General features: G+C 45.8%; 1 protein-coding gene across 2 annotated transcripts in view; it reads right to left on the bottom strand.

Annotated features, from left to right (window-relative positions):
• LOC144147325 (vitamin D 25-hydroxylase-like) overlaps window positions 1–26,379 on the bottom strand; it is a 62,327-nt gene that overhangs the window by 21,654 nt on the left and 14,294 nt on the right. For both annotated transcript variants that reach the window (XM_077679441.1, XM_077679442.1), the window contains exons 2-6: window positions 25,081–25,369; window positions 22,478–22,602; window positions 16,671–16,777; window positions 11,240–11,544; window positions 4,494–4,609 (exon numbers count right to left, since the gene is read on the bottom strand). In XM_077679441.1, coding sequence (XP_077535567.1) covers window positions 4,494–4,609; window positions 11,240–11,544; window positions 16,671–16,777; window positions 22,478–22,602; window positions 25,081–25,307 — 880 coding nt within the window. In that variant the 5' untranslated portion in view covers window positions 25,308–25,369. The remainder of the gene's footprint in view (window positions 1–4,493; window positions 4,610–11,239; window positions 11,545–16,670; window positions 16,778–22,477; window positions 22,603–25,080; window positions 25,370–26,379) is intronic.

The following is a 26,379-nucleotide window of genomic DNA, read 5'->3' as shown; positions in this document are numbered from 1 at the left end:
TCTGGGCTCGCTATATCTCGCGATGATACCAGTCACCCGAGGCGAGCGTGAAACTTTGTACCACCGCAGCGACGGCCGTTCAGTTTAAGATATATGCAAGCACCTCATGTGCACCTCCGTATATATGCAACGCCACACTATCACACCTCCGTGGGTGCGCTTCCAGAACGTACAAACCATGGCGCCTGGCATTGTGAGGGACCTCCGCTCCAGCGGGAGATGTTTGGCAGCGTGCCGAGGGAACCAAATACGCATGCCATAGTCAAACGACAGTTCGCCGTACAGGATCGTGAGGGGGGTATCTCCTTAGGCCGTACGCACCCTCCGCCGGCCCGCCACATTTGGTCAGATACCGCGAGCCCAGACATGTTCTCGGGTAGATTCCACACCCGTCCACTGCAAGATCTCGGCTCGTGCGCAAGGCAGACGCAAGCTCGAACTCAACATCTAAACACCGATAAACAAGCACTCCTTTTTGGGCGAGACGGGAGTACGCGCATACCGAGCATGTGGGATTGAGGGCAACGCACTCGTCTGCGGATGGTGGCCTCTACCGTGCCGAAATAAGCTCCGCTGTTTGCGCAATTCTACAGGTGTGGAACTCAAATTAATATTTAAAGGCTAAACTCCACGGTGGTAATTATGCTGTACGCGCATTATATGTATATGGGGGTTATTCTATTGGCGATGGAATAAATGGCGCGCTGGAAAAAAAATCAGTGTCTTTTCGGCATGTGACCAGAAATAAGACTCCAATACAACGTGACTGCAAAGCGTGTAATACCGAGCCACCACCCATATTCTAACGCTTATAAAGAACAGGGCTGCTAGCGAAGGTCATTTATACGCTATTAGGGAGCCAGCTTGTATGCTCCATGCTTCGCGTAAAAACACAATAGAGCGTGAGCTGTTGGGTAAGTTTAGGGCTTGCGGGCTGGTTCACAATTTTTATGTGCCATGAGTCGCAATAATTTAAGAGAAGGAAGCAAGCGCTTCTGGCAATGCCTGGAACGCGGTGTAGTATAGCTCAAAATTTTCACGAATACACATCTTCGTGGCGCTCGCACGCAAATTGAGCGAAAGGTAGCGGACCACGCCAAGTTGCTGAACGTTCCCGCTACAACATTAGACAACAATACCCGTAGAGCAAAGGCGTAGTGAGAATGCAAATGCCTTCAATTGCAAATGATGCTTTCGCAAACGCAGTTGATAACCACAGTTGTTCTCTGGCAATTTGGGACGCTCTGTGCGTCGGGATGGCAATTCTGCTGCTTCAGCGATGCCCCCAAGCTTCCATACAAGACAGCAGAAGTTGGTATATTCGTTCAATGACATTATTATATATTTTACCCAACTGGCCTAAATTTTTTGGGCAATCTCATTTTGAAACATAACGTGTTTGAAATGAGAAAAGCAAAAAACCCTAGCGGGTTAACACAATGCCTTCCTTGAAGAAAAGGAACGCAAGAACCAAACATTGAACCCAGTTCCACCGGGGGTAAGTGTGGTAAAACCACGGAGCTGGGGTCTTTTTGTGTAGGCTCACAAGTCGACGGGCGCTGTCTACGAACAAAAGCGCTCTATCCTTGGAAAATCTAAAGTTCGCGCAAAGCAATCGTCACCCAAGCGTAAGCAATGGGAGGCTCCCTCCCCCCTCCCTTGCTTAGCGGGAGGGGGAAGAAAGGGCTTCGGCAAGGTTAAGCGCCCTTTATCGGTGGGTGCGGGAGCCTCCGGTGAGGCGTTCCCAATACATCAGAGGTTTAAAGTCCGCATGGTGGGCCTCATAGTCGACCCACACCTACGCAACTAAAGTCAAGTTGGCGCACTACCAGATATTTGCATGCGACTTCTCGGCATTCTCAATTGGTGAGCAGGTTATAAGTTGCGCTGTTCTACCAAGACGCTCCTTCACCTACACCGACAACCTATGTAATCTAAGATTCTATACATCGAACCATACGTCTGCCCTACGAAGTGCCAGGCTAATAACCTCGTGATTTTGAAGATGCGGGGCATAAAAATCGCACATGGCCTTCCAGCGCAGACTCCCAGCTTGTACCTCTACATAAATGCTGGCACGAACACCCTTGCCGACCTCACCTCCGACCGGCATCTAGCAGAGGCGCTTTGCCTAGTTGTGACACCAGGCAGACGTGGCACCACACAACATCTCAAACAGCAACCGCAAGACCCCAGAAGGCCGTTCCCGCAAGCACCGTGGACAGCAGATATTCCCGCAAGTGCTCCAAACCCGGGACACCGCACGGAATTTATGGCTGGAAGACCGAAGAAGAGAAACTGGACCGACCAGCATTGACACTTAAGCGACTAGATTAGGATTACAACACGGCTCTCAGGTTTTTCGCGATGTCCCAGTTGACCAATTAACTGTACGGGCAGGGGCTGCCTTCATGTGTTCCGGATGCGATGCATGAAATGGCCGAGCTGATAGCCATTGAGCGACCTGTTTAATGGCTAGAAACGCGAGTTCAATGGCTAGAAAAGCGATAACGTTTGAAAGAATCGGTGATTTTTAGAGACGCGATCAACGTCCTACGCCGTCTAAAACTACCAGATAAAACCTCTCGAGGTCATCTTCAATATCCAGCAGCGCGTCAGCACGGTGCGGATGCGCGGTCGTTTTGTGACCTTTTTCTGGACACCGGCTCACGCGGGAATCTCAGGCAATGGCAGGTCCACACACTTGCGCCAAAAAGCCGCAAGGGACTCATCAACTGGGAAAAGCTGCACCACCAGGGCTCACCCTCGTCTGAATATGGACGTCCTCCTCAGCTTACTTCTGTCTTAGCGCCATTACGTCATCTCAGGACGAGTAGACGGATTAGAACTTTGCGAGAACAGCGGAAAAACCTTATCCTGCTTACCTGCTTTGAGCTCGGAATTCTACACACGCCGCAAGGTGGAAAGCAAGTCTCAGCGACGAGCGGCGCTATATGTGAAGCGTTCACACATTCCTCAGTATTGGCGCACTATCATTCACTGTATTAAAACTCGGTAGGCAGAACACCTCACTTTCCCGCAACAAGATACGGTAGTCCAGATGATCTCCAGCGTTCGTGGCGCTCAACCAATAACGACACTGCACACAACTTGTGGGACTGCCCTCGCTTTGCGGTGTGTTGACAGCAAGCCATAAAATGTGGAGGATTGGCAACCCCACCCAGCTTAATTAATTGGCTTTATTTAAGTCTTCTCAATCTGAGCAAACAATGACGCCCGCTGGCAACTGTACGAAACTTTTCCAAGACATTTGTCCTTCACCATTTCACCATTTCTTTTAGTTTCGTACCCCAGTGGATGTGTCAAATTTTTCCCAATTCCCATTACGTAATCCTGTCCCCTAGACACCAAAATTCGATAAAGCATAACGTGTTATCTTTGCATGCCTTTTACATGACATAAATGCGTGTTACCACCTCCACCACCGCAACGACAGTGGCCACCGACTGGCTGGAGAACCTCTAGTATCCGTGTAACGCATGGCCCTTACCAGAAGGAAGAAAAAGCTCGACACACAACTGCAGCACTGCTAAAATTTCTTAGGGAACTAAAATCCCTACACCCAGATATTCATGAATGAAATCTTTACTGCCATTGGCTTCTATTTTCCTTTCGCTACATCGTCTTTGGCATGGATAATTAAGGAGTCACACCCTGGAGGGGCGCTACCGCGACCGTAGACTCAGAGGTCCTAACAACTGGATTTACCTGTTCTATTCTAATTCCGGAATGTTCAATTCTATTTCTGGAAAGTTCCGACGTAGACCACTGGCAGAGTATTCAGCTTTAACGATGAATACAAGGTTCGCAATCCCAGATAATTACACGTGTTTTGAAACGAGGCTTGTATTTGGTGACTTGCGCCGTTTCTGGTGTTGTAAACGTCTTGCAGCCGAGCCAGTTTTATTAACTTGCTCTAATGACGTTGATGATGGTGGTAATGCCCTTAAAGTGTTTTGCATGTACCCAAGAAGAGGGGTTAGAGAGATGGCCAGGGAAAATTGTTGACCGTTCCCGTGTTGTAGCAAATATATTTCCGCGCTCTTCGGGCACAGCCTTGGCTCGCCGTTTTTACGGCACGAGTGCGCTCACAAATGTGCTGTATCATGCCACAATAGTAGCCACTCAGCGTCGTCGCTCGCATTACACCACATAGCAGGTGCTGTCGTGTGCTCTCTTTGTTTAGTTCAAGTTATATCAAAGCATGAGTACGCCGCTTGTGTTCTCTCCAGGATAAAGAGGACAGCTATTCAAGAGCGTGAACATTGCCAAGAATCGCAGAAGTTTGTACAACAACGCATAACAAACATGTCCGTTCGAGTAAAACTCAGCCAAGTGAACAGATTTTCTTATGGCCGTTCAATAGTTTGGTGTTTTCGGTTCGGTAATTTCGTTTTTATTTTGGCATAAGTATTGCTTTCCGATAAATTAAAACAAGACCCTCAGCATCAGCTTGAGTCCGTATTACTTACGCGTAAACAGTGAACGAGGGTCTTGCTGTGTTTCTTCGATCTTCTTCAGGTACCCATGAATGAAATCCTGGTTGATATCCGCCCCTCCGTCAGCTTTGTAATCTAAAATCTGCTTCCTGCGAATGAAATTCACAGGTGTCTCAAGTCAGGTGACCACAAACAGCTCGAGGTAATTTAGGGTTGACGAGCAAATTGAAATCTCTTAGTTGGGCATAACTTGTTAAGTTATTTTCCTGTAAGCAGAATAAAAAAATACATCAAAGAAGAGCTATTTACGAATTTTTAACACGAAATGAGAAGGACCTGTTTAAAGGATGCCAATTGTATATTGTTCACCCAACGAAAACAATATCCTGAGCGGGGCGCTTTTGTCGACACTACAGGGCTGAACGACCTGCCACAAATTGCTTTTGGGGAAACAGTTCTGTAGTATTTTGACATAAACATGTATTGCTGCAATCGAACCGTGGCACTCCAGAAGCCGCCGAGATTTTATTTCAAGATCCCCTTTGCTAATAAAAAGCGGAAGAAGGAGTCGTTTGTTACAGAAGAAATACAGGCCCAATGTGGTGCTTTACGCACAGCGAAAGCCGCTTTGTCCATGATAAAAAAGTACCTTGAAACCGCACATAAATATATTTCCAGCCAACAAATTTCCTCTCGTTCACACCAAGCCTAACGATTATTTTTCGCGAAAAGGTGGCATACAGCTTGTTTAGGGTTTTCAAATTAAAAGAATTGATCGAATCTCGTCCGGTGTGGCAAGTTGCGTTGCACTGATATAACACCGTTTGAAGGAGAATTACCCCGTGGGGCCTAAAGATTCCTTAAAAAATCTTTTCTTGCTTGAAATCATAAAGACCCAGCGGCTTCCAAAACAGTGCAACTTCTCGAAACATGAAGACCTCACGCCATGATAGTACTATGGCCGCGTCTTAAATGTCTCAATCGCTCGAGCATAAATGCTTTACTTCTTTACTGACTCCATTCCACTCGATTGCTTAACACAACCTACAAATACTTTATCACTTGAAATATTCCCTATTACCTTGGTGTCGTGCGTATAATTTCTCGTTTTAGTTTTTCTCACCAGGAAACTGGTTTCCGAATCATATTCCAGGTAACTTCAGTACGTAGCACCGCATGTTCCGCGTTTGTCTTGCACCTAACCTTACAACATAACCCAAAATTACAGATAAAAGAAACCCACAAAACAATGTAGAATAAATGAAAATTCCGAAATATTTTAAGGTCTATTTCGAACGTAAACAACTGGCACAAACTCATTCCGAAGTTTTTTTTTATGTGAATGTATTTTCTTGTGTTTTCATACACATCGCGGAGAAGAGTACGCAAAGTCTGATTTTCATCCGCACGAACATTCACCCATTTCCTCGTGATTGAGAGCTATGTTGTCTGCATTGCAAGCACACTGAATCTTAACTGTTTTCCAGTAGTTATGCTGCGCTGGAAAATATTTCTCAACGGGGCGTTGAACAAACAGGGAACACGCTGCTGCGAGATAGGCGTGGAGTTTTGATGCCTTGCATGAAGCACGAAAAATAAACGGCCTTGTTTTAAAAAGCTTTCCGTTGCGTTGTTAAAGTGGTTGGACTGACGTGGTCTTCAAACTACAGTTCAAGAATTTGTGACACTGGACTAATCTCCACCTATGGGGCATACGTTACAGTATCATCCTAATTGGTATTCTAAAACAGTTCTCTGTGAAAGCGCTTGCGACGGTTCGGTCACTGTAGTTTTTAACAGGGGTCCGCACGTCGACAGCATGCCCTTCTGCGTCATTGACGCTGCTTAATTCAGCTTGTTGGTCGTTAAGCTTAGCTCCTTCTCCCAGTGACCTTGAGTTTTCTGATTATATATCGTGCTTTATCCTTGCCATAGTCACGTTTTTAAAGGCGAAGTGCCGTAGGGGCGCGTGCTGTCGGCGTATCCTGTCGTCGTAGGCGTTTAATGCAGTAACGGTACTGAAACAGTGGGGCGATTACTTTCCTACGCCTCGCAATGTAACGTGGCGCGTACTAAAAGAACACACCGTGACGTTCGTTTTCCAACGCCACGCGCTAGGACGCTTCGTGCTTCAAAGACACGAAATTTTTACAGCGAAGCTATATACCTCTGCCCCCCAACGGTTTAATCTCCGCGGGCTAAAAGGCAGAGCTGCGAAGAGCACATTTATACACTGTATGCAGCGCCTTCCCTAAAGTTTCTCGTCAGTGGAGATGACCGGGTTTTTTTTCGTTTACAATACCGCACAGTATGACGAGCTGCCTTATCCAACATATTGGCAACCTGCCGTTGTTTTAGGGGCAAGTCCATTGGGTGCTCGAGCTGTCGGCTTCTATCGCCGTCGCTGTTTTATGCAGCCACATAATCAACTAAAACACCGGGGATTCGACGCATCGAACCGATTCACTACGGAATTTAGTCCAACCAGTAGTACTCATCTGGAAGAAATAATTCACACGAATCCGAACCCTAACCAACTGGTGTGTTGTCGGTTCGCTACCCATATATACAGCATATATATATATATATATATATATATATATATATATATATATATATATATATATATATATATATATACATATATATATAGGGAGTAGTAGAACTTTGAAGATGGTAGAGAACACAAGAGAAGAAAAACTTCGAACAAGGTAAAAGCACGATTGTGGCCCTGAGGAAAGCAAGTTCTCTTTGCTGAAACGTAGGCCACAATCGTGCTTTTATTTACCTTGTTCGAAGTTTTTCTTCTCTTATATATATATATATAAGGCCTGATGAACCCTGATATATAAGGCATCAGGGTCAATCTCTGGCACACTGTTTTATAAATACAGATTGAGTTGGCGAGAGAGGGGGAAGGTGTTGTTAAGAGCGGGGCTGGAAGGAGGCGAGCAGAGTGAGTCAACGGTCGGTTGAAAGGAGTGAAATAGCGAGAGAGAAAGGGAGGTGTGGTTCTTGTGACAGGACCCCGCAGTAGAGCACATCTCCGGTGGCGGCGACATACACGGAGGCAGGCTTCTGGCCCATCCAGATGCGGGCCCTGCAGGTGGGTCTCCACCACATCCACCGCCTGCAGGGCACACCTGACGGCGTGGCACTCCTTGAGCGCTACCGCAGCCGGCCCAACTCTCGGATGGGCATGCTACTCAGTACGTACGAGAGCCACATCGCGTTGCCGCAGCGGCCACGCCTGGAGCCACCACCCCCAGGCATGGGGCAGGCTCTACGTATTTTCACCACATTGCCGGGGGTCCGTAGTAAGAGGTCGACTCCACCCCAGGCCGTCCACCAAGAGGTGGCTGCCCTGCTGCAGGGCGACGCTGCCGGATATCTGCAAGTGTACACGGATGGATCTGTACAACAGCCGATGGGCAGAGCCGGAGCCGCCTGCACGGCCCTAGAACTCGGCACCAGCCAGGTGTGCAGCCTGCCCTTCCCTGCCTCATCCACCCACGCAGAGCTGGCTGGACTCCACTTGGCTGCAGACCTTCTTCTCAAGCAGGGCACCCAGGACCGGGGGGCCATCATCCTGACTGACTCACGGTCTGCCCTCCTCCGTCTGCGTGCCGCCGACCAGCCAGCCAGCTCTAGCGGCTACGTTGAGCGGTCGCTGGCGGCCAAGCTTCATGCGGTGGAAGCGCAGGGGTGTCCACTGCGACTTCACTGGCTGCCATCGCACGTGAACATCACGGGCAACGAGGTTGCAGACGCCTTGGCCAAAGGTGCTGCTCGCCAGGCAGGGGTTCCAGCCTCCCGGGATGTGGTGTCGTTTGACGCTGCAAGGACTATCCTGGCACGAGTGGTGGAGGCCATGCATCCAGATGCCCGAGTAGTCAGTGGCCAGGCCCCGCGGGTCTTGCCCGGACGCATTAGCAGAGACGCCCGGTCGCTCCTTCTTCGCCTGCGGCTCAATTGCTGCAACGTGGGAGCGCGCTTGCACCACCAAGGCCGCCGAGCATCCCCCACCTGCGCTGACTGCCCAGAGCCCGAGACGCTAGAGCACTTGCTGTGCTCTTGCCCGCAGCACGACACCGCAAGGGCACAACTTCGGGCCGAACTCCAGCGACTCGGTGCCCCAAGCCACAAGCTAGAAGACTTCCTGTTCCCCACGGGACCGGACGCCATCCGACGGGAGGTCTTCCAGCACCTAGTCAACTTCCTGGTTACAACAGGACTAGCGCTGCGTTTGTAGCCATCGAGTCATGGACTAAACGAACGCGATATAGACTATCTCCCACTCTCCTACCGCTCTTCTCTTCCCCCTTCTCTCTTCCTATCCTTTGAAGCCCCAATCCCCTTCCCTGGACTGGGTCGTATGAGGGTGAACTTCCCGTTGAGTTCAACAATATCCCCAGGCCTTTTCTCTTCCCTCCTTTGTTAATAAATCACCACCACCACCCACCCCGCAGTAGAGAAAGAGGGAAGACTACGCGAGAGTCGGAGCAAATATGGTGGAACGGCTTCACCTCGGCTGCAGTGGGGCCGGGCGACCTCAAAGAGGCTTCCGAAAAGATCGGGGAGGAGAGGGGCGTCATGGGGGTGCATTACAAGGTTACAGAACTGTGTGTAAGAGAGAAAACTCGTAAACAGCAACAGCCCCTCTAGTTTGAAGAATTCCGACTGGGGAGGTCAGTGTTCGCAGAAGAATAGAAGGGGTATGCGCGGGTGCAACTCACGCGGAGCTTTGCGGTACATTCAAGAACTTCTTTTCTGTTTTCTTTCTTTTTCCTTTTTGTTTCCTTTTTCCTTTTTGCGTGTGTGTGTAAAGCAGGTAGTAAGATGAAATGCCGAAGGTCGCGGGAGGCGAGTGCGCGTGGTATGTCGATATCGGCTAGGAGCAAGACAGGAGAAAAAAGGGGGGGGGGCGAAGAATGGAACACGCGCTTCCCTTGGCGCAGAGATAACACAGACCGGCGCAGCCGGGCGGTAAAAGCAAAACACAAATAAACAAACCAATGCATGGTTCGCGGCAATATTTACAAGTGCTCTGAGGACGGTGAACTAGCGCCGCCCCTCGAGCACCGCCGGAGACTTAGAACGTCTTTTATCCCAGCGGCCGCCACGTAAGATGTGGTCGGAGATCGTGGTTAGCAATTGGCATATCCGAACTGCTGGAGCCAGAGCCCTCGTACTGCATGTAGCAGGACAGAAAAATACGGGACAAGGGACTCGGTAAGGACACATATCACGGTTGCAGTCGTCATTCCCAGTGCTAGTCGGCTGTTTCCGAAATATTTATTGGTGCCGAACGACGTGTGTCTGTCATGTTTGTTTGATATACATATATATTTTTTTCACCACTTTTTGTCTGACTCAAAAAATTCTTCACCTGTTTCTATGACCCACCACAAACTTGCCTTTGCTTTCCGAGGTTTTCTTGTCTACCAACCCTTATTTTCTGTCTTACTTTCACCGAGCCCCTCATTTCCCATTTTCTGATTCGCTACATGCTTAGCGAGGGCCTCTGTTCTGGCAGTCTTGGTGTCAAGGGTAGCTTAAGAAGGTTCAACGCTGGTTGACCACTCTAGACATGTCGTAGACACTCGAGTCACGACCCGGGGGTTGAAAAGAAGGTCCCCTTCACACCGAGTAGTCCGAGTGGCACTGGCTACATCCCCCGAATGCAGGAAACAAAAAATACCTTAACATAAATACCCGAGAAAGTGTTGGGGAAGGAGCCCCGCCGGTAGCGTAGTGGTTATCGCACCAGACCGGTATTCTGGAGGTCGTGGCTTCGGATCCCACCCGGCGGGCACTTTTTCACCACTTTCTTTCTGACTCAAAAAAATTCTTCATCGGTTTCTCTGACCCACCACAAACTTCCCTTTGCTTTCCGAGGTTTTCTTGACTGCCAACCCTTATTTCACATTTTCTGGTTCTCTATATACGTATATATATATAGATATATATATATATATATATATATATATATATATATATATATATATATATATATATATATAGTGGTAACACGGCAATAGTGGCGGGGAAAATGCCGTGGAATGGGAATGGACATGTGCCAGTTGAAGAGGAAGATGTGGCGCGACATGACTGATATTCGAACATGGCGGGCTGGGCTTGACTGGGTGTGGGGAGCCGGATTGGCTGAGGAGTGGACCTCGATGGCACGGGACTCCAGTACAGGTGTGGTTTAGGGGGCGCGGTGTCTTTCTGAGGAACCGCGGCCGGGTGCAAGAACCCCAGTACCACAATATATATACCGTTCATTTTCTCTTTACAATGCAAACACTCTGCGTTCCTCTCCGCCGGCTCAGACTCACGTGCGCACGCCAAAACAACGAGGTACCCCTAGCGCTTGCGCATTGCACTCGTTATACAAGTCCTCGCACTAAAAAACGTACGGAGCATGCATGACATACTTAGACTATAAAACAAACCGCTCTACCTAGATTCCCCAGAATTCTCAAACAAAATAGTGACATCTTCTTAATCATAACTGAGTACAATATTAAGAACACGTTGCTCAAAAATAACTGTCTCTCACATATCTTCAACTATACTAATAGTAGCAAGCCTTCATTTGTCATGCCAACTCTCCTTCAATGCTAGCTATTCTCATTTTCAAGGAGCAGAGTTCCCTACGAGTGGAAATGGCGCTTGTATTCTAATATTGGGCACGTGTTTCTTAACCCCGTAATGTCTTCACCATACTTAACGCCAGAACGTGGCTAGCAGCCCTATGATAAAAAATGTCTTACTCTGTGAATGTTTCAAGCGCGGTAAGAGCCGCCTTTAGTTGTCCAACTTTCGTGAATGGCAGGCGGCTCATAATCCACAACAGAGGCCTGGGGCAGAAAAGCAGCATCGGTACGGTCTGAATACTTGTGACCACATCCGTAATGAGTTTTTGCAGTTCCTGGCGACTCGGGTGATCAGTGGGCAAACGACGGGCGTAGAAGAAGGAGGCGATGTTGCTGGAGGTGCAGTACTGAATGTAATCTTTGATGTGGATCGGTGCTTCATTTGTTTTTCTTATCTTTTCGTCAAGGTAGCTGAATTCCTCCTGTGAAGTCGACAGGGAAAACACACAATACGCCTATGAGTGTTGGTTTGCCTAGGGCAGTGTTCGTACACAAAATTGTGAATACGGGCTCACTGTGCTTTAGCCTTGGAGTTCGGCTTCTTCAAAAAAATTTAGGAAGCTCACACTATCGCAGAAGACTTGAAGGTGGCGAAGCTGTACGCAGCCTTCACTACCATCACGAGAGAGAGTAAAGGTAAAGAAAAGGCAAGAACCATCACAACGTTTTAAGTTAATGACTGCAGCTGATTTGCTGCTTCTTCGCTGCCACCACGAAACATCATTGTTGCCATGAGTGTGAGCTTGCTTCATTTATTGGAAGTTATAATCATTTCACGTCATCTAAGAGGGGCGGTACGCTATGAGGTGTTTTTTTCGTTCCGAGCAAGTGTTGCCACGATGGCGGCGAACTATGGAGTATTTTGTTTGTTTGATTGTTATCGGCGAATTTTGGCCAATCTCTCTGAATGGGTATGCTTCCCTTCGCAAACGTGACCGGAGATATTGGGAGGTCACCGCCAGGCACGAACACAAGAGCGCTCGGATTTTCTTGGTATTTTGAACAGCGGATACCAAACTCAAACGATTTGCTAAACCACTTCGGTATTAAAATCGAGAATTTCCGTACAATACAGATGTCCCTGATATGTAAGGTATTTAGTTTCTATCTACCCAGTCATAGGCAAAAACACATCGACCAGTAAGTGTCATTTAATGTTGAAGAGGGTCAAGCCTGTAATCATCGGCGCTTAGTGTCGCACCTGTCCTGTAAAACTGCTGGTTTCGGAAAAACGACTGCATTTTACCCGCTTCTGTGTTATCTGTTATGAGTTGAAAATACCTGGTATGTGAACGATATTCGCAAACATAAATTGCAGCAACTTAATATAATCTCTGGCTCCGAGAATCTTACGAGAGGTTCTTTTGTGAGTTTTGTAATGGGACTGGCCAAGCAAAGTGAATGTTCAGCTTTTATCTTTGAAAATGAACTCAACTGAGCGGTTCGTTCTGTAATGCAGTATGATGAGAATGTGGCGAGTTGTTCACACCAGGTATGCGTACTTCTCCAAGGCAACGTTGAAATCTATATACGTAATAAAGAATCCTAAAATCTCCAAGGAGAACATACATCGAATCTTTGTATGCGGGAACGTTGCGCGAAGGCATTCCAAAATGACTCACATGGCGGTTGAAGTCTTTATCGTCGATGATAACTAAATAGGCGCAGAAAAAGAGTGACTTTGTAACTGTGGTTGAAACTATTGATTATTTACAAGCAGGTCACGTATTCAACACTCTATCGAAAACATTTTTCAATTCTCCTCTAAAAATGTAGCACAAGGGAGCGCACCGAAGATTTTGCGTGTATTTCAAGCTGTTTTGTTTCTTTTATTATTGTTAAAAAAATCATCGCGGCAATAAAGGGGATGAAATAGTTGTATGCCGTCTAAGAGTACCGCATGACAAATATTCTGAAAAATATGTTAGCCCGTATTGTTTTGACACAACGATGAACAATTAGGACTACAAGGATACTGGATGCCTGCGATAATTCATTTCAGACCTTCTATAGTGCAGACAACACATAAAAAGTGTACTAATCTTTAACCTATTACGGCATTGTTTGATCTGCTGGCCACACTAAGAAGCACATTTACTGGTCGTGTGGCTTTTGCAGCGATTGCTTAAAATTTGATATACAATACGTAACGCTTGAAGCTTACAAAATTCGCTCCATACACACGTGAATGCTTCAGTTATGTTCCTGAAGCACTCTAACAACGGCCGCATTATAGCGCGAATAGACTGGAGCACAAGAGCTCTCTTATAGAGTTCTCAATCACATAATGTGCGAACAGCGTTGTTCTCTCGCATGTGTGGTGAATGTCTTCCTAAGGAATCCACTCGCAATACCTAGAAACCACAAAAAACACCATGAGTGTTAAGGTGATTTAGAGACGCCGGTTCACAGAAAACCTGTTGAACCCGCCGCGGTGGCTCAGTGGCTAAGGCGTTGCGCTGCTGAGCACGAGGTCGCGGGTTCGATTCCCGGCCGCGGCGGCCGCTTTTCTGATGGAGGCGAAAAGCAAAAACGCCCGTGTGTACGAGATTTTGGCGTACGTTAAAGATCCCCAGGTGGTCAAAATTAATCCGGAGTCCTCCACTACGGCGCCCCTCATCGCCTGCGTTGCGTCGGCGCGTTAAACCCTACAATCAATCAATCAATCAGAAAACCTGTTGACGTAAAATTTACGTAAGCCGAATATTGCTTACTAAGCACCCGATCCCGCAAACGCCTTGTTAAAATGTACGCACATTTATAACACTTTGCCTTTTTTATTTTATTTTCTCAATGCGAATAACGTAGCAAGTTCACCGTTATTAAAAATCACGTGACGAGACGTCCATCAGGTCATTATAAGTTTGTCTTCATAAGTGCTTGTACATGGAGTAAGAGTGTTGTTTTCAGCTATCAGAATGTTTTCGGTGCAGCACGTGAAACCTAACAGGTGCGTGCATTGATAAGACATGCGGATCTATTACGGTAGAAAGGGTAATAAGGTTAAAGTAGGGTAAAGTATGCCACTGAAGGCCGAATTTGGGGCAGCACACGTTGCTCTTTTCAAGTGCGTTCAAAGAGTGACGTTGCCACTGCTCCTTAATTTCCAATTCAAAATGTATTTTGAGACGTTCTGCCAACTTTGGCGTTTATCTATGATGATGTATTTACTCGCATTTATATTGGCCTGTTTGCAGCAGCAATAAGATGGTTTTCATGTAAGAATGAAGAAAGCTGTGCTGGTCGATCTTTTCAATATAATTTTATATATCATTGCTTAAAGAGATGTTCAGATTCAGAAATATCATCCCTGCAAAACATTTTGAATCAGTGAAGAAAAAACTTGAAACGCGACAATGAAGACCCCAGCCGCTACCCACTTCTGCGCCTCGGCCAACCTTAGCGACGCATTTGTACAAAATATTCGTCACGCGAAATTCGTAAACTCTATGCTGATGTATATTTTTGATAATGCTGTATCTATGATGATGTATTTAACCTGATGTATATTTTTCTAAAGAGATTTATTGCGGTGAAGAATGTAAATACTTTGAACTGAGTGTCAGATTTAGCACAGAGAATTTTTTTTAACTTGAGCCTAAATATTACAAAAAGAGGTGAAGCTAAATCCTTGAGTGCCCGTTACATTTCTAAAAAGGACGCAGAATATTATATTTCTATAAAAAAAAGCTAGGCAGCCACGGGCACGAAAGTTGGAAGAAAAAAAGAGAATAGTTGTTTTTGATGTGCATGCATTATCATCAAAAACATGTTCCATTATTTTGTTTCTGAATCACGTTGGGCGTACAGCATACAAACCAAAACAACAGACTTTAACTTGGGCGTAGATTGTTTTTATGGCGCTAGCGTGCGCGTTAAAATACATTATTACTGTTAATTCTCAGTTATTTTTTCTGTAAAGAGATAAGTTGCATTTTTTAAGAATATATAGTATTTATCAAACATTGGGTGAAGTCTATCACCACAGTGCGCCGTAAGTGGAGCGGTGGGTAGGGCTTCGCTCTCGTGCTGTACGCACTCCAGGAATGAGATAATGCAACATGCTTTAACTATAATAGAAGTACACGTCAAGGCAAACACCTGGACAAAAAGTTCAGGAAGTTCGAAGATAGGTTTTTATTTTTATCAGTGCCGGAACTTGAGTGTTTTTCGTTTTTTTCTTAAATCTCATGTGGCTGTCGCAGCCTATTCATAGTTAATCAATATATATTATTATGTGTATTTGTATAGAAATGTAACGAGCAGACTCCAATAAAATTTGAAAGCTCTAACTGGAGCACTTTGTGTAATATTTCGGCTGCCTTTCCGAAAAATTTCCTCTTAGCCAAATTTTTCACTTCATTATGAAATATTTACATTCTTGTGAGAAGAAGTTTTTGTAGAAATGCACAACATTCGTGCATTCAGCACAAAATTTTTTAGGGTTTTTCGCTTGAACAATTTCGTTGATAGACGTCGCTAAATTGGGCTTAAGCGCGGATTCACGTAGCGAACAGGTTTGCTTTGTCGTGTTACAAGATTTTTTTTAGTTATACAAACACATTTTCGTAACACATTGGTAAATATTAATGTTTCCATTTTTAGGGAATGATACAAAAATATAAAAAAATGGAAGAGGTCGACCAGCTGCTGCTCCAGAGTGCCCGACACAAATTCGCTCCACGTGGAGACGCGCCGACGGCGGGGCCGATTCGCGCCTTGGTGAAACCGCCGGCGGCAGACGTGATCCCAACTTCATGAGATACGGCGCAGGAGAGTCGCCTGTCATTTCCCCGTCGCAACGGCTAGGCCGAATCACGCCTCGGACGATTGCCCGCACCTGACATGCAGCGACACGCTCCGAAACAGCGCCGCTGAGTCGCCTTTCCTTTCCCGTCGCAGCGGTTTCGGCTGATGCAATCGCTTCTCCTCCATTCGTCGGATTCAAACTGCGGCCACGGAGAGTCCTTATTGGAGAAATTCCAAGTGGTTGCGGCTGCAACGGACCTCCGGGGGGGTATAAAACCAGCTCAAAAGCAGCAGTGCGTCCTTTTTCGGAGGCACCTAGTTGAGACGTGGGGCCCAATTCTTTTAAACTACGGGCCGTCGTTTTGAAACGGCGGGGTAGCGCCATGCAAATGCATATATTTTTGGTCGGGGACGTCGCTTCGAGGGGCGCGAAAGCCGGCAAAATGGCACTCAGGCGCACCGGCGGGAGGGTGCAAAGCGACACGCGCTGCCCCCGTCTTTTTTCTTGGGACTTTGTGCTTTCATTCTTGGTGGCACTGACCAGTTTTTAAGGTTGACGCAGTCACGTACCAGACGTTACCGTGTCAGAAAAAAAGCCGTGGTATGAAGTTGGTACTAATACAACCAAGCAACGCCAGATATAAGACACATAGTTTTGGAATTGCGGCACTAAAAATGCAATCTGACTGAATTGATCGTTTAGTATAGTAAGCAGCCCTATGTTTGTACGTCATCTGCAATTCAGGTATTATCTAAGCATCTTTTATTGCAAACTGCCACCCAAGAGGGGTATATTCACCATCATCTTGTCTTCCATGGTCGTTTTGGCAAATCCCAAGTCCCGCAACATGGTCATGCAAAACCTTTTGTTTGCGTTCCAGGGTTCTCCGTTAAGGTCACCCACTCCTAAAAAATAGAGTTCACAGGTTAGCATTTAATTTTATGTGTGCTTTATATACGTATTACGAAAAACATACTTGTACATAATTATTATGAAGATACATAATTGTGTATAAACGAGACGCAGAGCTTGAATATTTCAGCGGACTTGCACACGAACTAGTGTTTTACTTGGATGTTTTTATCTCGCATGACAGTGCGTTGGCCAGCGACTTAATTTGATTTTCAGTTAGGCAGCCCCATGAGCACTGGGTATAATGTTGCGGAAAAAATATGTTGTGGGATGAAGTAACTGTGGTTTACACACAGGAAGAAATGCCACACGTGGGCTGTGTTTTTTTTCTGGGTCACATAACGGGGTGTTTTCTTTGGGCCGCATTATCTTTTTTGTTTACAGGAAAATCAGTGAGAATGGTGTTGCAGCAGATTCTAAAAACCTCAAAATGAACTTTTTGTGCGACTTTTGATCACAGTAAACATCATGCTTATATTCTACCCGTCAGAACACATCAGCGTGCGTATATTTTAAAATGATATCGTGAAAGCTCGTTACTTCATACCTTGAACTTTTGGAATTTATGAATAATTGAAACTGCATGATTTCCACGGCCAAATATTCATAGCAGCCTATAGATTGAAAAAGACGTGAATTCTAACGCGTGGGCCTCAGCCACGCATAATTTGAACTACGCGCAACGCACCGGCAGCTTCGGGCACGGTGCACGGCCAGAGAAACAGCCCCGCAGCCTACATACGAGACTTCGTCGCCTTCAGAAATGGGAGAAAACCGAAGAGAGAAATTAAATCGGGTGAAAGTAATCTAAACCCCCTTTGAGAACAATTGAGGAGGAACTTCTTTGTTGACTACGCGGATGAGGACACAAGTTCTGAAAGTTGGAATCATTTCTGATGTCAGAAGCGTAGACCCCTGCGGTCGCTGCCAGTCACCATGATAAGGGGGTGGACGAAGCGCCAGTGCGGCCATTTGTCGGAAGAATTGACAGGATGGAATGCCGCCCGTCTCGTCTTCAGTTTCGGAGTAGGCGAAAAGAAGGTCTTGCGCTCGTTACAGCAAAAAGGCCTGGCTTTCTCCTTGAAAGATAAAAAGCATCTTCAAAGGGATCTATTCTCAAGCATTCAGCTGCTGACATGCTCTAGAGCTCCACAATCACATTGTACGGCTTTTGTACTTGACTTTCCTTACTTCGAATTTTCAATAATTCGAAATGAGGTGTGGCTTCCTTCCAGTTCGAAGTAACAATCGTTTACGGTATAACTAAAAAATTGGCTCCAATCTACCCTGTTCAGGTGGTTGGAAAGCACAGGTGTGAAAGACCCCCACAGCAATTCCACATTCGATGCCACTCGAAATCACACACGTGGCTCCAGAAAGAGTGAAACGAGAGATTCTGCCAGACGTTACGAGGGATTCGCGGGGGTGCTGTCCCGAACGCAGCAGCGTCGGCCACGGCAGGGCTCCATCAGCGGACGCTGCCGCTGTTGCCCTGTCGTGCGTCGGAAGAAAGAAAATGGAGAGGAGCGTGTTTCGAAGGGTGAAACAGCGGAACCTTGCCATGCTGATGTGCTAGTTCATGGATATACCAGGCGCGAACCAAGCGCAGGCACCGAAAAAATCCGGCATGTGAGCTTAGATTGATTGGTTGTGGGGTTTAACTCGCCGACGTCACTGAGGCAATGAGGCGCGCCGTAGTGGAGAGCTCCGGAGTATTTTTGACCACGTATGGATCTTTAACGTACGCCGAAATCTCGACCACATGGGTGTTTTCGCTCTTCGCCTCCATCGTAAAAGCGGCCGCCGCAGCGGGGAATCGAACCCGACGTGAGCTTAGTGATTGGAGTTTATACAGATTGAAACTAAATAGTTCCGTAAGTTTGAGAACTGCGATAAAGCTGACGGAACTTTTATAATCGCTATTTATAAGAACCAGTTGCTCCATTCGTCTTTTCTAAAGCCTGTTAACACACAACCGAATTGCTATTCAGCAATATAGAAAACGCAGTGCCGTTCGTGACCAGCCCAGCGTAAAAGGTGGCATTTCTCTAGCGGCCAGATGTCTGCAAGTGGCCCCTACATTTTGTTTTCCCGACTGCAAAACAATCCTTAACTTATCTTTGCTGTAGAACCACTTAATTTCGTCGGATACGGGTTAACGTGGAGGCGCTGTCGAACAGGTTAATCAAGCCGTGCAAAGTAAGCACGCAATGGACGCAAAGCTTCGCCAATAAAATGGCCCAACACCGTCGCTAAAGCAGACGGCAAAGCCGACGGAAGGGTCCCGCCGACGCGCCTACTTGACTGAACACGCGGAACGGTGGATAATAACGCCCTATCGCCGTGCCATCTACGCTGTGCTCCGTGAGTGAATAGCTTCCTGCGCCTCCGCTGCCGCCCCTGCCGCACGCCCAGAAAAAACTGTTGGCTCGTCGAGATAGAAAGCTTCGCATTGAACATGAGAGAGCAGCAACGCAACACAGAGAAAAAGAGAAAAATATGCTCGTTGCGCTAGAAATCTAGCCACATAATTTTTTTTATTTAAACATGAACCTTATCTGAAGTACTGCGTAACTTACCATATGGCAACAAGCAAGTGCGTTCACTTGCAAATTTAGCCAACGACTTTGATTTGTATACGTCTATCGTAAGCCGGAGATAATTCAAATTACTGTGGTAGTTTCTCAGACAGAGCATTAACATTCCGAGCACCAGCCCAATCCTACAAAGCAAAACTTTTGACAATGGAGGGCGCAAACATAGAACTCTAGAATTTCAGGTGGTGTATGCAGCGCCGAATCTGTTGCACTGTTTATGTCCTCTGAAAAAGTTGGTCCTCTTTCAGGACGGAACGGCACCAGTGGAGGACAGGGGCACAGTCATATGGAATGATATTTTAACTCTACAGCTGTAACCGTTTTGCTTAGTCTGCATGTTACATACTGTTGCCCTCTTGCTAGAGCAAAGAAAATCACACATGCGAAAATATGATGAAAGTTGCTTTGTGGCGAATATTATGCGCAAATAGAAATATACCAGAAGCTTCAACGTGCCGATTGCGCATTAGATATCCTGCAGACAGTTTCTAAAGCAGTCATTTTGTTAAAAAAGCACGAAATGTTGTCAACAAACCCGTAAAAATGCACGGGCCTGCACCAGATACGAACCTATGTTTTCAATGCTCCGGAACGAAAGAGTTATGCGAAACATTTTCCAGTGATGCAAGTTGCAAACGATACATTATTATCGCTTACCTGAGGCGATCGCCTCATATGGCCACGCCCTCAAAAGAACTCATGCCAAGTACAAACTTTTTTGGTGCCAGTATAAAGGCTTGTGCGGTGCTACGCTGGAAATGTTACGCTCGCGCCCTCGGCATGTATAATACTAAAGGGGCCTACCTGCCAACAAGCACACGGGCCTCTTTTTTTTATCCTGTTATAAAATATTTTGTTTGAGTCAATTTGCGTATACTAACTTCGCGACTTGACAACCCACGTAAGTTGGGAGGCCCCTGTGTGTTTAACTTTAAAAAATTTACGAAAAACAAAGCTGCGTTAAAAACGAGGCTGAAAGGAAGCCACACTAAAGCCGGCCAATAACAACACATACAAATGGAGTCTTTCCCCTCCTGTAGCGACCGGTACCCATTAAAAAAAAATACAGCAGAGCGGAACATGCACAAAAACAAAAAACTGTTCGGGAGGTTGAAACTGCAGAGACCAAGACGCCTCCGTCATTTCTTCAAGAAAAACTATCGCCAGATGCTGATTCCGATTGAAATGCAAGGAACTAATTAGAGTTGCCCATGAAAAAAAGCTTGAAAGTTTCTCGTAATAATAAATTTAGAATGATATTGTTGCAGATTCTACAATGAGGAGGGAAGAGCGATTTTCTTGTCGATTGATAGAACCCTCGAGAAAAAGCAGAATGTGGTGCACATTTATGGTCTAACTCATAAAGAAGCTGTTAGTGGTGAGGTAGGGTTGCCTCAACATGCTAAGTAAGGCTTTCTGGAGCAATTGTGTAGAAAACATTCGTTGCGTTCCTGACGACGCAGTTTGCACACATAGAATATATTTCACGTTTTGCTAGCAATGGTACTTCACGCCATTTTTATTTTGCTTTTTCTGGGAGCATAGTTTTTTTCTTGATGTATGAATAGCCACCCAAAGTAAGGAAATCATGTACCCGTCCATCAAAATACGACGATGGTTGAACGCGAAGCTTTCTTGTGACGGATTCTTTGTTTGTTGCTGGAGTTTTCCAAACCACTTCGACCACGTCGAAGTACAGCGAACGGGTAGACGACGGTTTAATGACGTGAGGGACACAATTGGTATGCACCCAAGGCAAGCATTTTTTCTTTCTTTAATTCGTTTTTGCATTACAGGCGCAATAAGTGACAACAATAAAGCTTCGCCTGAATATGTACACAAAATGTGCAAACAACCGATTTGAGTCCGTACAGCTTCCACACCATGTACTATAGAGAGTCAATAAAGGGTTTCTGCGTGAGTCGCTTGAAGGCAGTCGCTGCCAACTTGAGAAATTTGTACAGCGCTAAGGTTGACCTACCCTCATAACCGATTCTTTTGAATAATTGGGTACATTTGGGCACAAGGTGAGTAAAGTACACAGAGAACACTGATAAAATGTTTTGTTCACATCCATAGGAAATAAACGGAATTGCTAAATTACAAAGCTCAAAGCACCTGTCCCCTCCGCTCCGTTCGTCCACGTCTTTTTTGCGCTGTTGTCCAGAAGAAGTACCCACGTTGTTCGAGCAAGATTTATCAAGTGACTAATTATAATTTTTAGCAAGCTCGGGCAATAATTTCGCCCGCTTGCCTTTAAATCAATACAGTAAAGTATTTAGGTAAACTAGATTGCTAATAAATGCTGGCTATTCCAATGATTGCCATTATCGTACCAAGTGCGCTTTCGTTGGTACTTTGAGCCATTTACTGCCCTGATGTGTCAGTGGGTAAGGCGTGGATCCGGAGCGTTCAATGATGCGGGTTTGATCACTGCCGCGGAGGCTGATTTTCAGGTGGTGGCGCAAAGGGAAAATGCTAGGGTGTTTAGAATTAGGCGTATGTTAGAGATATCCAGGAGGCCGGAATAATTTCGCAGCACTCCAATAATGGGCGGCTCAAAGCCCGGTTGTAAATTGGGAGCGTTAAACAACACAAGCAATCAATTGCACACATTTACAGTAATAAGGCCGAATTGTCACCGTATCTCTTTTTTTCCAACGCCGAAAAAAATGTTATAAATTACAATATAAAATTTTATGCCCGGATTTGGAAAGTTGGTGTTCCGAGTAACCGCAAACATGGTATCTGCGGCGGAGCCGACAAAAGTCAGTAGTAAAGTATGCGCATCATCCTCCTGTAGAAATCAATACACACAATATTTTGTTGACTATTTGTACAATAACATTTGTTTTTTACCAAGTTGAATAAAAATTTGCTCGATATTTTCGCGGTGGGTAACGTATTTCGAAACCCCTAACACTCGTCGAGTCAACTGAAACTGAAAGCTTATTCGAACCTTCTCTTGTTACAAAATTTCGAAAAATGTCGCTGTGAATTTTGTGTAACCTTCCAAATTTGTAGCTCGTATGCTAACGCCGAGAGTTTAGGTATCCTCCAGGGAAAATGTCAGATGCCAGTAAACGTTGTACTTACCCTGAAAATATTCCGGCCGAACTTCGAAGCTCCGGGCGCGATTAAGAATTTCCTTGGTGTTCAGAAACTTTTTGACGCTGTTAAAGTCGTTCAGAACAACCATAGACGAGCCGTTCAACTTCAGTCTATAGAGGCATTGAAAGGAAGCACACGACTGCGCTAAGAGGTTTGCAATTTTTTGCAGCGGCTTTCTACTACTCAATATTGATCTGCAAGACAAATTTTCTGCTTTGCCTCATTCAGCGTCACTCTGTCTTGACTCATTCAACAACTTAAGCTGTGGATTTTACCTGACTTTTTTGCGATGCGAAATTTATAAATCGGCACTCCAGTAAACATGGCTTCGCGGTACATCGTAATTATGTAATAATATGTTTTTCTCAATATTGTCCAAACGAATACTTTGCCATTTATTTTCCCACAAGGACAGAAAATAAGGCAGGAAACGCCCTCTATATGCGCACAGCTCCGCAAGAACACGTAGTAATATAAGCAGTAATCTATGTTCACATAAACAGTAGGGCTTGGTAAAAAGTGTTGAATTATTATTGAGTGTTTTTTGCTGCCGTCTGAACAAAAACAGTGAATGCCCTATTATCGCCTTAAAAAACGTTTTCCACATCTAAAAATGCCAGGAAGCATACCATTTGCCTCTCAGCACTCTGTAGGCAAAAAGCGAGCAGCAGTTTTTATTGAAAATAAAGAGGACTGCTATTGAAAAATGTTAAATCTTTTTTTTTGGAATCGGTGCTGTTATTATCTTTGACAAAAATGATAATCACACTAACAAAAAGGCTGAACGGTAGCACTTAAGCCGCCTGACGCTTTTGTAGGCACTAAGGCTATGTTCAGACTACTGATGCAAACGGCATATCGCAATCTTTGTATGTAAAAAATGGCCTATTGCCACTTCAGTTGCTTGAGACGCGAAATGACGTCATTCTTTAACGCTTTTACTGCAGTTGCGCCAACAGCCTCAACCCGGCCTAACGTGTTTCAAGGCCAACCCTATCAGCGTTAGAGAAACTTCGATTTAATGTGGCTCTTGGCATACTAACCGCATTTTACTTCAAGCCCCGCTAGTTTGTACGCAAGAAAAGGAAAAATATAATGCTATAAAAGCATGCCTGCAAACGCCGACCATCCGAACGCGCCCGTGTGCCGACCGACCCTCACACCTGCCCGAATAGCCCGCAACGCACCCTACGGCCGCTCGATGGAAAAAAGTTTCCATCAAGCGGCCGTGCCCTGGCGCCGCATGAGTGCACAGTGATTGATGCACACAGATGTACCTACAGCTTGGGGCCGCTTTTGCGAATTCAACTCGCCGAGAAAAAAATGTTGTCTGTAAGGGGGTGGGGGGGGGACAGGAGGTTGCGGGGGAAGGTAGGTTTCATCCTCCACGCTATTAGTGAATACAGAGTTCGAACACCTGTCGTGACGGGAGTACAAACGTTTCCATAGGGAACCGTGACAGGCGCAGCTGGCTGCTCTGTGGGCTTCGACACTGCCGCCACCGGGAAACTGCACCGAATTGTTGCGAGACAATGGAAAGTTTTAGCCCGCCTTAAGCTCCGTCTGCTGCGTGGTTACCGTGTTGGCCGGCACCCGACTGCGCCTGCGCGCGCAGGCACGGCGAGGAAGAAACCCCCCACCGTGAGGAATACCTGAGCATGGCGAGGGCCGGACCCCGTGACTAGTCCACCCTAGCGTGGCGAATGCACAATTGGCCAGACGGGTTCCGGTCGACACTGTGCGCATGTATAATACCGATAATAAGGAGTGCGAGAACGCTCTATTTACCGTGTACACTCCGTTGCCGCGTCGCATGCTAAACCCGCTGGCAGGTGCCTATTGTGTCACAAAAAGTTGCGTTTCATAAGTCTGCCATAAGAACTATTGCCGAAAAGCAGTGTGTCTTTACCTTTATTGTGTCGTGCTTCAACTATTAGCAAAGGCTGTCTTATGGCATTAGTTAGGTTGGCGTTGTGAATGCTTAGTTATTTCAAGGCAAGCACACAAATATGTGAAATTCCGTCAACAAAACCGCACTTTTTCGCCCTCTGTCTTACTACATTCCATCACATACAAAAACATTGCAGTGTTCATGACACAGTTTTTATCACGAACCAGTGAACTTGCTGTACTATACTTTTTCAGCAAGACAAACTGCCATAGGTGCTTATTTTTAGCACATTGGTGAAAGCAGATAACATCACCCTCTTTCTTCCCTTTCTAAATTCATAACGCCGATATACTTCCTACGACTATTTAAACTCATATAACCTGGCGCATCATAGCTGCTGACATACAATAGGCAGAAAAGCTTGGGCAAACTCTAGCCACTTTGTCACTCACTCTTAAAGTTTTATATTCACTTACTACCAACTACAACCCTTTTTTTCAACTCAAATCCACTAAGCTCAGCCGGACTAAGTTTTTCTCACAAGGACCACATTCACAACCATATAAGTCCGGCGCATGTTTCTTCCAAAATGGTTCTTTACAAGGCAAACTGTTCGGAACTACCTAAATAACAGCTATTAGAACTACAGCGATTCTTAAGCTGCCTTCCGAGTCAAAAGACAAAGCTTGTGACGTACCGATACACAGGCCCACACATTCGGGCCCACTCAAGTGCTTTCGTCTTAAAGAAGTTGAAGGTCTGGACCTCGACGTGCCCCCACAAACTGCTGGCAGGTGGAATTGGCGGGAGTCGCGCTCCAGGCGGTAATTGACGCCTTAATAGGAGGCCTAAGACATATTGAAGAGCGAACCAGAGAAGAGGTGCAAATACCACGCTGAAAATGACGGCCCCTGTAAGGCCCATGATTGCCGTTTCTTCGCTTCTGCTTTTCCCTCGGTGGACTTGAACGATGCCTGCGAATGAATCTGAAAAGAGAAAGTACACCAAAATTGCAAGAGGTGAAGTCGGCTTACCTTTAGTGGCTCCCGATGTCTCATTTTTCATGGACGGAATACCTGAGCAGCTCTTTCCAGTCAACCTACATGATGTTGTTTCCGCTGTGGGCACTGATGCGTTCGTTATAGGGAGCTCAGCGCGGCTGCACCTTTAAAGCGGCTTTAGAGTAAACATTTTAGGTGCAGAAATACCTGATTGCGATGCAATTAGCTTAAAAGTATTACGAAGTTTAACTTGCTTAAAGGAACGACTTTGGCAGCGAATAAATTCCACACAGACCAAATGACAACAATTACTAAATATATGCACGAGCATGTGAGATGACCACAGGAGGCGTTAAAAATGTCTGGCACAAACATTTCTGATCAGGAATAAAATATTTATTACTTCTCGGACATTTCAACTTTATTAGGCACAATATCCTTTGAACATTTATATTTATTTTACGTTATCGAAAAACGCGCTACGCGTTTATAGTAATAAGGGTTTTTTGTAGCGTAAATTTGTTTTCGGGCAAATGACAGAGCAGCAAACGCAGACGAATGTGATCAAAGGCCGCGCACAATCAAACTGCGGTTAACTAAAAACGGAGAAAATTGATATTCGTTTTTTTAAAGGGCTCTTCATTTCAGAAACGTTCGAACAAGCTGATAATATTGCCGATCAAGAAAACAAACGCGGGGTGAGCAGTCAACACATTCGACTGCTTTACCCTTAATCGGGGTAATCAAACTAGGCTTTAATCGAAAAGAACACAGGGGCTTTTCAATATCAGCGCATGGTAAGATTAGCCTGCACAACTGAAAGCTGCAAACAATAAAATAAGAAAGCAATTTCATGGCACAGTTTCTGACACTGCCCATTGAACATTACGGTGGTCTGAAGATAAAACTTACAGGCTTGGATACCAAAAAAAAAGTAATTTTTAAGGCCTAGCATGGTTGATATAAACAAAATAGAATATGTCTAGCTCCGGCCA

The sequence above is a fragment of the Haemaphysalis longicornis genome, unplaced genomic scaffold, assembly GCF_048455015.1.
Source record: "Haemaphysalis longicornis isolate Haplotype H1 unplaced genomic scaffold, Haemaphysalis longicornis Haplotype H1 scaffold_7, whole genome shotgun sequence".
Lineage (NCBI taxonomy): Eukaryota > Metazoa > Arthropoda > Arachnida > Ixodida > Ixodidae > Haemaphysalis > Haemaphysalis longicornis.
Note: the sequence above shows the minus strand (reverse complement) of the source record. Positions and strands in the feature narration are given on the sequence as shown.